At 39.1% G+C, this 13,074-nt stretch overlaps 1 protein-coding gene across 3 annotated transcripts in view; it reads right to left on the reverse strand.

Moving 5' to 3' along the window:
- Window positions 1-13,074, reverse strand: part of LOC106876833 (nephrocystin-3) — a 97,882-nt gene that overhangs the window by 23,964 nt on the left and 60,844 nt on the right. For all 3 annotated transcript variants that reach the window (XM_089356805.1, XM_089356809.1, XM_089356814.1), the window contains 2 exons: window positions 9,296-9,435; window positions 1,386-1,557 (listed from right to left, as the gene is read on the reverse strand). In XM_089356805.1, the coding sequence (XP_089212931.1) occupies window positions 1,386-1,557; window positions 9,296-9,435 (312 nt within the window). The remainder of the gene's footprint in view (window positions 1-1,385; window positions 1,558-9,295; window positions 9,436-13,074) is intronic.

Consider the following 13,074-nt stretch of genomic DNA (forward strand, 5'->3'; position numbering starts at 1 on the left):
GCATCTGGACTGTACAACAGGAAAAGAAAGATAACGCGAAGAAAGGAAAGATGGACAATGGTCATAGAGACAGAAGGATAGAAAACGGTGAAGGGGAGTAAAAAAGAATTAGAGAGAGAAAAATGTAAGGGAGAGAGAGAGAAAAAGAGGGAACAATAAAGGAAAGAGTCTTGGAAATGGATGTATGGTGTGCAATCAAATAATAATAATATAAATAATATACAATATATATATATGCATATATATATATATTGCATATATATATATATATATATATATATATGCATATATATATATATTGCATATATATATATATATATATATATATGCATATATATATATATTGCATATATATATATATATATATATATATATATATATATATATATATATATATATGCATATGCAAATAATATACAATATATATATATGCATATATACATACACATATACATATCTATTTTTATATGTTATATATATATGTAGGATCCAGCCACCCAGCCGTCTACCCTGTCACCATCCTGGCACTTGGAAAGAGGTACCATGACTCATGTTGATATCCAGGTCCCTCACTGATTTAGGTTCTGGGATTGTAATCTCCTGTAGACCAGTGTACCCTGGGAGTTTTATATTCAGCTTCAGATGCTGGTAGTGCAGGGCTTGAAATTGTTTAGCACTGAACTGCATATTGTTGTCCTCAGCTCATCTGTAAACTGAGTCCAACTCCTGTTGCAGGTGTGCAACATCACTGGGATTCTGTATTTTCTGTGAGACTATCGTATCATCTGTGTAGCTAGCAAGGGTGGCTATCCGGGCAGCTGAGAGCATATCTGAGAGGGTCACTATGAAAAGCAGTGGTCCCAAGACATGCTCTATAGAACACTGCTCACTATTTGTGTTTTCTTTGAGGTGGCTCCATTGGCCACTACTGCCTGACTTCTATCTTTCAGAAAGTCACATAACCACTCTCCAAGTTTTCCAGCTATGCCAAGATCACACAGTTTGTGGCATATCATATCATGATCCACTTTATTAAAAGCTTTTGCAAAGTCAAGGTATATTACGTCCACATTTGAGTTGTTGAGTAACTGCTTCAACATCCAGTCATAGTGCTGTAAGAGCTGGGTCAGGCAGCTCCTACCTAACACATGACCATACCAGTGCAGCCGTCTCTCCTGCACACTACATTTGATGCTTCTTATGCCCATCTTTTCTCTCAGGACGCTTACGCTCTGTCGTGTATGCACACTAACATTACACATACAGCAGATCATATATATATAGATGGCAAATATACTTCACGACATATATATATATATATATATATATATATATATATATACACATATAATACAGTAGAGAAAAATATAGCATGTTTTACTGACCTTCATGCGGATGTGAAGTGCACGCTCATAGAGAGGAATAGCTTTCTCACACTGCTTCTGGTCATTATACAATGCTGCAAGATTGTTCAGAGATTGGGCTATGTCCGGATGGTCAGCTCCAAGCAGGGCCTCACGCATCTCCAGAGACCTTTTCAGGAAAGACTCTGCAATTCTAGATACAAGAAACACATATAAAATGCAATAAATGAAGAAATAAATGAAATAAAAACAATAGCATAAAACAAGAGAAGCAGAGAGAAGAGAGCTTCATTTGATCCGATGTAGTCAACAAGGACAGATAAAGAGATAGGAAGAACACGTTGTTGAGAGGAAAATACGTTAGGATGAAATATGGAAGTGGATGACATCTTGGCTAAGTTTTCTGATTCGTTCATCCTATGATGTTTTGCCGTCACCTAGGAATCTCATAAGACGGAACGTCTCAGAGAATGACATATGCAAATGCGGAAAGGTCGGAACACTGAAACATATTCTTTCCAACTGTTCCTTAGCATTGAATAGATATACATGGAGACACAACTTGGTCCTGAAGGTTATCTTCAATGCTATGAAGAACCAAATTCATCTCAACAACACTGAGAAAAAACTGTTGAAAGAACCATCTAAAGATTTTATTACCTTCGTGCGCTCAGGTCAGCGGATCCGTTTCAAGAAAAAGAACAAGAAACTTCCTGTGAGAAATGAAAAGTGGAACGACTATTGGGAAGTGACTGCAGATTTGCCTGGGTGCCAGGCATTCTTTCCCATCCCAGTTACGGAAAAACCTGACATTTTAATGTGGTGTGAAAGAAGAAAAATTGTAAATCTAGTTGAGTTAACGGTTCCTCATGAAGATAATATGGACGCCGCGCGGGCTCGAAAGATGGACCATTATGAAAACCTCCTCGAGAAATGTGAAGATGCAGGCTGGAAAGCGGAGCATTTTCCATTCGAAGTTGGATGTAGAGGATTTGTAGGAAACAGTGTGAAACGACTGCTGTTATCGTTAGGCCTAACTCATCGTAAGGTAAATACCACCATTACCGATATCCAAACTACAGTGGAGAAGGCTAGCCACTGGATTTGGTTAAAAAGAGATGATGAGCGATGGCTAGAGAAATATTGAGCTTTGTTTTAATAATCAGTTGATCTAGCAAGCGGGGCCTCATATCAGTGAGGGGGGGCCGGTGCGCATTGATGCCTTCGAGAGGTAGGCCCCGAAATGGCGCGCATTCTCTCCTGATGACCCCATACACTTGCTGGCTTCCAGTATGCGGAGTTCTTGACTGGTAGCACTTGCATGTGCAAGTTGTTTGCAAGACACATATGATGATTCTGATGATAATAATATTGATGATGGTGTAATGAGTGATGATGATGATGATAACTGTTGTTGTTATTATGTTAGTAGCGTGTGATTTGAGGGAGATTTAGCTGCTTCATTTGGAGGTCAAGTGATAAAACAGATGTCTCATCTGTGACTCTTAAAACAAAATGCTGAAAAATAGAAGAGGTGATTATAGTGATGATAGTGGCAATGATTGATATTCATGATAACGATGATGATCATAATTACCATAATGTCAATCAGGATAAGTTTACTGAATAAATGTGTTTATGATGAAAATGATGATGATGATGGTGTGAAGAGGCCATGATGAACTTCATGGTGCTGCCACTGATGTGGAGGTACGAGGTGAGATTGAGGAGGAGAGGGTGATGAGGAAGGCTAGGAAGTAGGTTGAAGAGGATGAGTATGTGGAAGTGAACCTTGCAACATTTTAAAATTAGGACAGAAGATAAATATTGGTTTCAAATTTTTGTATGGGACCAGCAATTTCAGGGAAGGGGTAAGTCAATAACATCGACCCCAGTGCTCAACAGGTACTTATTTTATCAACCCCAAAAGAATGAAAGGCAAAGTCAATCCCAGCATGCTAACAATTCTGCCAGCTCTCTGCCTTACAGAAGATAAAAGTTTGCATTCCAAAATGCAAGCCCATTTATTCGTCAGTTATGCTTAGATCCTGTGAATAATAATGCCATTTGTTACAAATTTCCAAAGGGCCAATCACTGGTTCATTGCACTTTTGATGGTGAAAGTGTTAAGAGAATGTCAGTAGTCTTTCAGTTTCTCATAGAAGCTTACATCCTTTGCTAACATATACAAGCAATGAAACATATTGACATACACACTTTTGTGTGTGTGTGTGTGTGTGTGTGTGTGTGTGTGTGATCATCATGATCCTCTTCATTGTTATCATTTTGCAGTCCACTTATCTTTGCTGCCATATATATATATGCGATGAGCATCCATGCATTTCCTGCCTACCAAATTTCACTCACAAGTATTGGTATCCAAGGTACCTTGAAGTGGGATTGAACTTGGCGTCATACAATAGCATAAAAAATTTCTTAATAAGAGAACCACAACTGTCCCTACTTATATTGATATATATATATATATATATATATATAATCACACAGTAATTAACATGACTGAACTCACATTACATGTATACACAGATACACTGAGCAATGTTATCAAAACTGAACACACACATATACATACAGCAGCCAAGTATATAAGTCAATAAAATATGACCCATAAAATATCCTTCAAAACAGACACATGCACAAAAGTACCATACTTTTGGATGATCATAAGTATGCTTCCATACACACAGATACTAATATGAGGTACATTCCAGAAATTCTGAGAATCTTGCAGAAGCAGCAGTTATAACTGTCCTAGATAATTGTAATTTTAGTATACCATTTCTATGCATCTAATAAGCTGACCTATCAACTATTGCTCTAGATTAAAGGAGTTGGCTGTAACAGCACTTTGAATCACCCTACTAAACACTGCTTGTCACGGCTGAATAGTTTGCAGAATGCAGTTGGAACATAAGCATAATTTGGAAGCTTGCTATACAATAAAGTTTTGTGTTAAACTAGGCAAAGACACTACAGAAACTTATGAAATGCTGCAGACTGCTTATGAGAGGAGGTAAGGTGGGGAGAGAGACATCAGAGCATCAGAGGTGGTTGAGAAAATTCACATTTTTCTAGATGAAGACAATTGTATGTCTATAAAGACCACAAATATACAGATCAGAGTTAATGTGACAACCGTTCACAAAATTATTCGAGAAGATCTGAACATGCACAAAATTTGTACTAAGTTTGTTCCCTGTACAATGAGTGACAAGTATCTTGGCAACCAATTACATGACAGAGATGGGCATCAAAACTGTCCATCACCCTCCTTACAATCCAGACCTTGCTCTATGTGACTTGTGCTTGTTCTCCAAGCTGAAGACAGTCATTTTGAAAACGAAGGAGGCTGTGACACCTTCATTTTGGAGGACATCCATGGGGCCATTACAAAGTTGCTTGAGTGCTACAACTGCACTGAAGTCAGAGGATCCAACTTTGAAGGAGATTAGAGTTTTGTATGTCACTCCTCAAAAAGTTTGGAAACTTCTGGAATGCACTCTGCAAATATCTAAACATATATATTTGATTGTAATCACAATTATACACTCATGCTTATTTACACCAGTACATAAATAGTAGGTGTGAAATCACAATTACACACATATATTTACATTCATACATATTAAGTGCGTAATCGTAATTACAAACAGACATTTTGTACATCCTGACATACACATCAATACATATAAACTACAATCTCACCACATACCTCAATTTACATACATTCTTTCATTCTTTTACTTGTTTCAGTCATCAAACAAATTGACCCCAGGACATTTTTTTTAAGCTTAGTACTCATTTTTTTTGGTTTCTATTGCTGAACTGTTGAGTGGTGATGTGGGGGAACAGACACCTACCTACACAAATACACACACACACATCTAATATAATAAATGCAAAAACTAATTTTTATGTGTCAGTGTGTCACACTTCAACACCCCCTCTCTCTCTATTCAATGACACTTTCTCATGCTGGGGTGAAAGTAATAGTAGGCATAGAGACAGTAAAGGTGGTGGTGAAGACAGATATATATATATATATATATATATATATATATATATATATATATATATATAGAGAGAGAGAGAGAGAGAGAGAGAGAGAGAGAGGGGGAGAAAAAGAGAGAAACAAATTTAGGGAGAGTTAATGATGTTTTATTAAAAGTAGTAGTGTTGATGGTGGCAATGGGAATAATAATAAGAGAGAGAAGAGTGGGTATGTGAGAAAAAGAGGGAGATGTTGTACAACCTTTTGGACAGAAATTCCTGCGGTCAGCATACTGAACCAACTACTGAAAACTATCACTTTTGTTTTATTCTTTGCTTTCTTTAATACATACATACATATATCAATCATCATCATTGTTTAACGTCCGCTTTGCATGCTAGCGTGGGTTGGACGATTTGACTGAGGACTGGTGAAAACCAGATGGCTACACCAGGCTCCAATCTGATTTGGCAGAGTTTCTACAGCTGGATGCTCTTCCTAACGCCAACCACTCAGAGAGTGTATTGGGTGCTTTTACGTGCCACCGGCACGAAGGCCGGTCATGTGCTACTGGCAACGGCCACGCTCGAAATGGTGTATTTTACGTGCCACCTGCACAGGAGCCAGTCCAGCGGGACTGGCAACGAACTCACTTGAATGTCTTTTCACGTGCCACTGGCACAAGTGCCAGGAAGGCGACGTTGGTAACAGTCACGCTCAAATGGTGCTAAGGCACAAAGGCCAGTCAGGGGGTACTGGCAACGGCCACGCTCGAAATGGTATATTTTATGTGCCACCTGCACAGGAGCCAGTCCAGCGGGACTGGCAACGAACTCACTTGAATGTCTTTTCACGTGCCAGGAAGGCGACGTTGGTAACGGTTACGCTCAAATGGTGCTATGTACATGTCACCGGCACGAAGCCAGGCAGCTGGTGCTCTGGCAACGATCACGCTCGGACAGTGCTCTTAGTGAGTTACTGGTACTGGTGCCATCATGATTTTGCTTTCGCTTGCCCCAACAGGTCTTCGCAAGCCGAGTTTAGTGTTCAATGAAGACGTTGGCATGGATGCCAGTCTACAAATTTAGTTCGACACACACACACATATATATATGCACACACATACACAAATATATTTATATATATAAAATACACTTTAACTGAAATACAGTTTCCCCAAAATTAAACATTTAATATAATAAAAGCGAAAACTAATTTCTGTGTGTCAGTGTCATGTCACACTTTGACCCCTTCACTCACTATTCAATGACCCTTCCTTGTGCTGGAGTGACAGTAATAGTAGGTATAAAGACCAGTGAGAGCAGTGGCGAAGACAGAGAGAGAGAGAGAGAGAGAGAGAGAGAGAAAGAAAAAGAGAGGGAGAGAAAGAGAGACAAAGAAATTCAGGGAGAGTTGATATTTTACTAAAAGTAGTAGTGTTGATGGTAGCAAAGGGAGAAATAATAAGAGAGAGAGAGAAAGAGTGGGTATGTGAGAGAAAGAGGGAGATGATGAACAACTTTCCTGGACAGAAATTCCTGTGGCCAGCATACTGAACCAACTACTGAACACTATCACTTTTAGAAAATTACTATTTTTAAATCTCACAACAAGAGATATTCAGCAACAATACTTTAGAGTAAAGATTATTTGCCAGCATAACATGGCAGCCCTGGTTTGGATGAATGCTGCTGTAATTTAACCCCAGGAGACATCATCTCCAGCTGGCTATATGACACAATCTGTGTCCTTATATTTTTGAACAGATATTGTTTTGAGGTAAGTGGGGGTGCTAGGTTCCCTTGTTTGAAAATATAAGGAAACAGATCGTGTCATATAGCCACCTGGAGACAATGTCTCCTAGGGCTAAATTACAGTAACATTCGTCCTAAACCATGCTGTGTTGGCAAACAATCTATACTCCACTATCATTTAAAAAAATTTTTTGCTTTCTTTAATACATACATATGTGTGTGTGTGTGTATATATATATACACATACACACACACGTATGTGTGTGTGTATGTATGTATATATGTACAGAGATATACATACACACACATGTATAAAATACACTTCAACTGAAATACATTTTCCCTAAAATTAAACATATCTAATATAATAAATGTAAATGTCAGTGTCACACTTTGTCAACTTTACTCCTAAAGTCCATAGCCCAACATATCATACCATTTTGGAATCAGGCTGAGTCTGTGAGTAAATTAAAAACATTCGGGCCGAATCTGGACCTGCAATCCTGAAATTTCAGATTCCTATGTTTTCATTACTGTAATTGTTTTCGGCAATTTATTTATACATGATTTTTTGCAACGAATATGATCATCATTGGGATATGACTCTGGAAGAAGCAATTGCAACAAATTCTCCAAAACAAGTCAGAGATCTGTTTGCAGATCTTCCAATTCAAGGTTAGTTTCTTAAAAGCTACTAACTAGCTAGTACACATATACATACGACAGGCTTCTTTCAGTTTCTGTCTACCAAATCCACTCACAAGGCTTTGGTTGGCCCAAGGCTATAGTAGAAGACACTTGCCCAAGGTACTATGCAATGAGACTGAACATGGAACTGTGTGGTTGGGAAGCTAACTTCTTACCACACAACCATGCCTGTGCATTAATATGTATTAATAGTATTTAATTTCAATCATAAATATAATTAGTTATGCGCACCTGCACACAAATACATATGTTAACAATGTAATCACAAAACCCTTCTTCATCACCAAACACTTATCTATTACTGTATACATACATATCTATAGTGTAACCCTATCTGCTTGCTTGAAGGTTGTTTATCAAATTTATTTGTGATTCCTTTGATGACTGTATATCCAATCCTTGATGTGCAGCTTCAGCTGCTGATAGGTCATGTAGATGTTTGATTGGTGAGACCAAGTGCTGCCCTGCATGCATGCTTCTTCACCTGTTTTACTTGGTTATGCTTGCATATCTTTCTTTCATATTTTCCATGCTCTTCCAACAACGAATGGTCAGCAGTGATGTCTTCCACCCTTAAAAGGTTGATGTTAGTCCTCTTCAAAGTCTTCTCCAGCCATGAAATGATCATAGTGTGGCTGCCAACGGAGGGTCCAATGAAGGAGATATGAGGCATGCACTGTACAAGTCATCTTTGTTAATGCCTGTATAGTATGGACTTAATGTTGTGATACTGGGTTGTGGAGGATTTGTAGTTAGATCTTACCACAAGAATGAATGGACTTCTGCATATAATGGATATTAAAAACCTCTAAGGGTTCAATTACACACACAGAATTACATACACTTACATACATATTGGTTTCAAATTTTGGCACAAGGCCAGCAGTTTTAGGGGAGGGGGCCAAGTTGATTAAACAGACCCCAGTGCTCAACTAGTACTATTTTATCCACCCCAAAAGGATGAAAGGCAAAGTCAACCCACACGGCATTTGAACACAGAAAATAAAATCACTAGAAATGTTGCTAAACCATTTTTCCTGGTGCAGTGATGATTCTGCCAGCTTGCCTCATTATACATGAATACATATTAACAGTATGATTACAATTACGTGGCTGATGCTAGTGCCACCTGACTGGCACCCATGTCGGTGGCATGTAAAAAGTACCATGCTGGTGGCATGTAAAAACCTTATATATACACATGGAGAGAGAGAAAGAATGACAGCATAATTACAATTGCAAACACACACACACACACTTACATACACACATACACTTACATACACACATTCATGCATATTAATCATATACTCACAATTACACCTGCATACTTTATATGCATGGAGACATAAATATTAATAGTTTAGTCATAATTATACATTCACACACAAAAACATACACACCTACACATGTATGAAATGAATGCTGAGAAAAAAGTAACAAGTTCGTCTACTTACTCTTGATTATTCTGTAAATAGTAGAGAACACCAAGTTCATTAAGGGTGTGAGCAAGGTCAGCTGAATCAGGTCCCATGGAAAGTTCCTCCAGACGAAGGGCACGACGCTGTACCATGGGATCAATGCCTCGGATTTGACCCTGAATGGTAAAAATAGAAGAATGATGTACATTGACATACAAGCATACACACATTCAGGCATATACACACTTGCACACACACACATCTTTAATGAAATTCTAAAACAAAAATCAGTGGTTCATTGTGTGACAAAGCTGGATCTTTGTATTACAAGTACAAGCCATCCTATAGGTTTCTGGACCCAAACTTAGACACTTGCCCAAGATGCCATGAAATGGGATTGAATTCTGGACTTCATTTTCTAATTGTGAAATGACGTCTCAAGTATTTAAGCACACACACACACACACACACACAATGTACATGCACAGGCATTCATGCACACACACACATTAATCATCCACTTAATTTTAAGTGCAAATCTTCTGGTTTGTTGCTCTTTAGCCCAAGGTCATCTCTAATAAAACACAGTTGTGATCAATAGCATTCCAGCCATGACAGTCCTATTATTTTCTAGATATAAATCTCATACATATTATTTACATTCTACGATCTGGAAAAAAGGACGTTATTTGATGTGTCCTTCCTTATTTCAGATAGTAGGGCGTAAAATGAGTGAAATTTGGCTGCTATTTGTAGCAAGCTGGATGACCATGCCAAGGCCCTTAATGACTCACATTTTTGGTAATTCTCCATCATCAGCCCAGCTTTCAACATCTACTACAGATGGAATATCTTTGTGGCACATTTATAGTTTACATTTACCTTTGTAGTCATGACTACAGATGTGGGGTTTGAAGCTAGTACAGGAGACTCCACAGTTACTGCACTGTAAACAATGTAAAACTTGTTTTCTAATAAGTATTTTTACATGTTTTCCCATGTTTGCTGACTGAGATATCTTGTTGGAGACATTGTTTTATAACTGAATGTCATTCTTGCAGGTAATCACACAGATATGATATCAAGGGTTCATTGTCATCTATTCAAACCAGAATAAGGAAACTTATGTCCCTCGTTCAGAGGTACATCATTATGGCTATAAGATTTCAGCAATTGATCATATGGTCAGCAGCTTAAGTTTACACACACACACACACACACACACACACATATATATATATATATATATATATATATATATATATATATATATATATATATATATATATATATATACATACAGGGTGTCCCAAAAGTCAGTGATGTGTTTCAATTTTTAATAATTTCTTTAACTTTACAAATAAATGCATGAAATTTTGATACAATATAAAGCACATAATGGAAATCAATATGCACAGGTCAAACTTTGCAACACCATATCACATATGCAAACTGACATTGCTTAAATGGCAGCCATTTTAGGCTTCGCATGCCTGTGCTCTTTCCAAAACTTGCACCATAACACCCTCAAGAGTTTTAGACACCACTCTTCTGATTTCTCTATTGATGTTCTCCTTCAGTTGCACCAGGGTCTCTGGTTTGCTGACGTAAACCCTCTCTTTCAGGTATTCAGGAGTGAGACCTTTTTGCATCTGGCTATTCAGAGTAGAGCTCATACATGGTTCCAGCAACATGGGACAACTGTTCATACCGCAAGAGAAACAATGCAGTTGCTACATTAGTGCTTTGGAGAGAGAATAATCTCCCACTATGGCAATGTCAACTAGCCTTCACGTTCCCCAGACTTGACTAGAACAAATTTTTTCTTGTGACGATACCTGAAAGAAAGGGTTTACGTCAACAAACCAGAGATCCTGGTGCAACTGAAGGAGAACATCAATAGAGAAATCAGAGAAGTGGGGTTTGAAACTCTTGAGGGTGTTATGGTGCGAGTTTTGAAAAGAGTACAGGCATGCAAAGCTGAAAATGGCTGCCATTTAAGGGATCTCATTTTTCATATGTGATGTGGTGGCGTTGCAAAATTTGACCTGTGCATATTAATTTCCATTATGTCCTTTATATCATATCGAAATTTTATGCATTTGTTTGTAAAGTTAAGGAAGTTATTAAAAACTGAAACACATCAGTGACTTTTGAGACACCCTTATTATGATTGACCGTTGACTGAACACTATTCAATTTTTTTTCTCCGTGTTTTTCTCCTTGTCTCCGTATTCTTTCTGTTGAAGAGCGTAGCTCGAAACGTCAAAGACTTTCCGTATTCCCGAGCGTCATACTAATATATACTTTTGTTATTTACACCACCTGTCCTCGTCTGTTGTTATTATTTGTATATTCTCCCATACATATATATATATATATATAGAATAGCCTGGGAAAAGTTTAGAGAGCTCTTACCCCTGCTGGCGACAAAGGGACTCTCACTCAGAGTAAAAGGCAGACTGTATGACGCATGCGTACGAACAGCCATGCTACATGGCAGTGAAACATGGGCTGTAACTGCTGAGGACATACGTAAGCTCGCAAGGAATGAAGCCAGTATGCTCCGTTGGATGTGTAATGTCAATGTGAATACCCGTCAGAGTGTAAGTATCTTGAGAGAAAAGCTGAACATTAGAAGCATCAGTTGTGGTGTGCAAGAGAGACGATTGCGCTGGTATGGACATGTGGTGAGAATGGATGAGGATAGCTGCATGAAAAAGTGCCACACCCTAACAGTTGAGGGAACCCATGGAAGAGGTAGGCCCAGGAAGACCTGGGCTGAGGTGGTGAGGCAAGACCTTTGTACATTGGGCCTCACCGAGGCGATGACTACTGACCGAGACCTTTGGAAATGTGCTGTGCGTGAGAAGACCCGGCAAGCTAAGTAAGATCGTTGCCAGTGCCCCTGGACTGGCTCTTGTGCGGGTGGCACATGAGATGCACCATTTTGAGCGTGGCCGTTGCCAGTACCGCCTGACTGGCTCCCGTAGGATTTTCGAGTGAGATCGTTGCCAGTGCCCCTGGACTGGCTTGTGCAGGTGGCACATAAAAGACACCATTTCGAGCGTGGCCGTTTTCGTGCAGGTGACACGTAAAAGCACCCACTACACTCTCTGAGTGGTTGGCGTTAGGAATGGCATCCAGCTGTAGAAACTCTGCCAAATTAGATTGGAGCCTGGTGTTGCCATCCAGTTTCACCAGTCCTCAGTCAAATCGTCCAACCCATGCTAGCATGGAAAGCGGACATTAAACGATGATGATGATGATGATGATGATGATATGTCAGGTTCATAGCACCTTTGCTGGTAACATGGAAAAAGCACCCACTACACTCTTGGAGTGGTTGGCACGATGAAGGGCATCCAGCCATAGAAACCAGATCAGAACATGGTGCAGCTTCCCAGCTTACCAGTTTTCAGTCAAACCGTCCAACCCATGCCAGCATGAAAAGCAGACGTTAAATGATGATGATGATATATAAGTTTATATATATATATATATAATTATTACAAATAAGACCCGGCAAGCTAAGTAAGATCGTTGCCAGTGCCCCTGGACTGGCTCTTGTGCGGGTGGCACATGAGATGCACCATTTTGAGCGTGGCCGTTGCCAGTACCGCCTGACTGGCTCCCGTAGGATTTTCGAGTGAGATCGTTGCCAGTGCCCCTGGACTGGCTTGTGCGGGTGGCACATAAAAGACACCATTTATAGCTCTGAAGGAGCTATAAGGTATTATTCAGGCACTTAACTATGAGCCCATGCGGGTGGCACATAAAAGACACCAATTAATAATTTTTACCAAGCCCTTCGG

Source organism: Octopus bimaculoides, chromosome 1, assembly GCF_046866305.1.
Source record: "Octopus bimaculoides isolate indiv1 chromosome 1, ASM4686630v1, whole genome shotgun sequence".
NCBI lineage: Eukaryota > Metazoa > Mollusca > Cephalopoda > Octopoda > Octopodidae > Octopus > Octopus bimaculoides.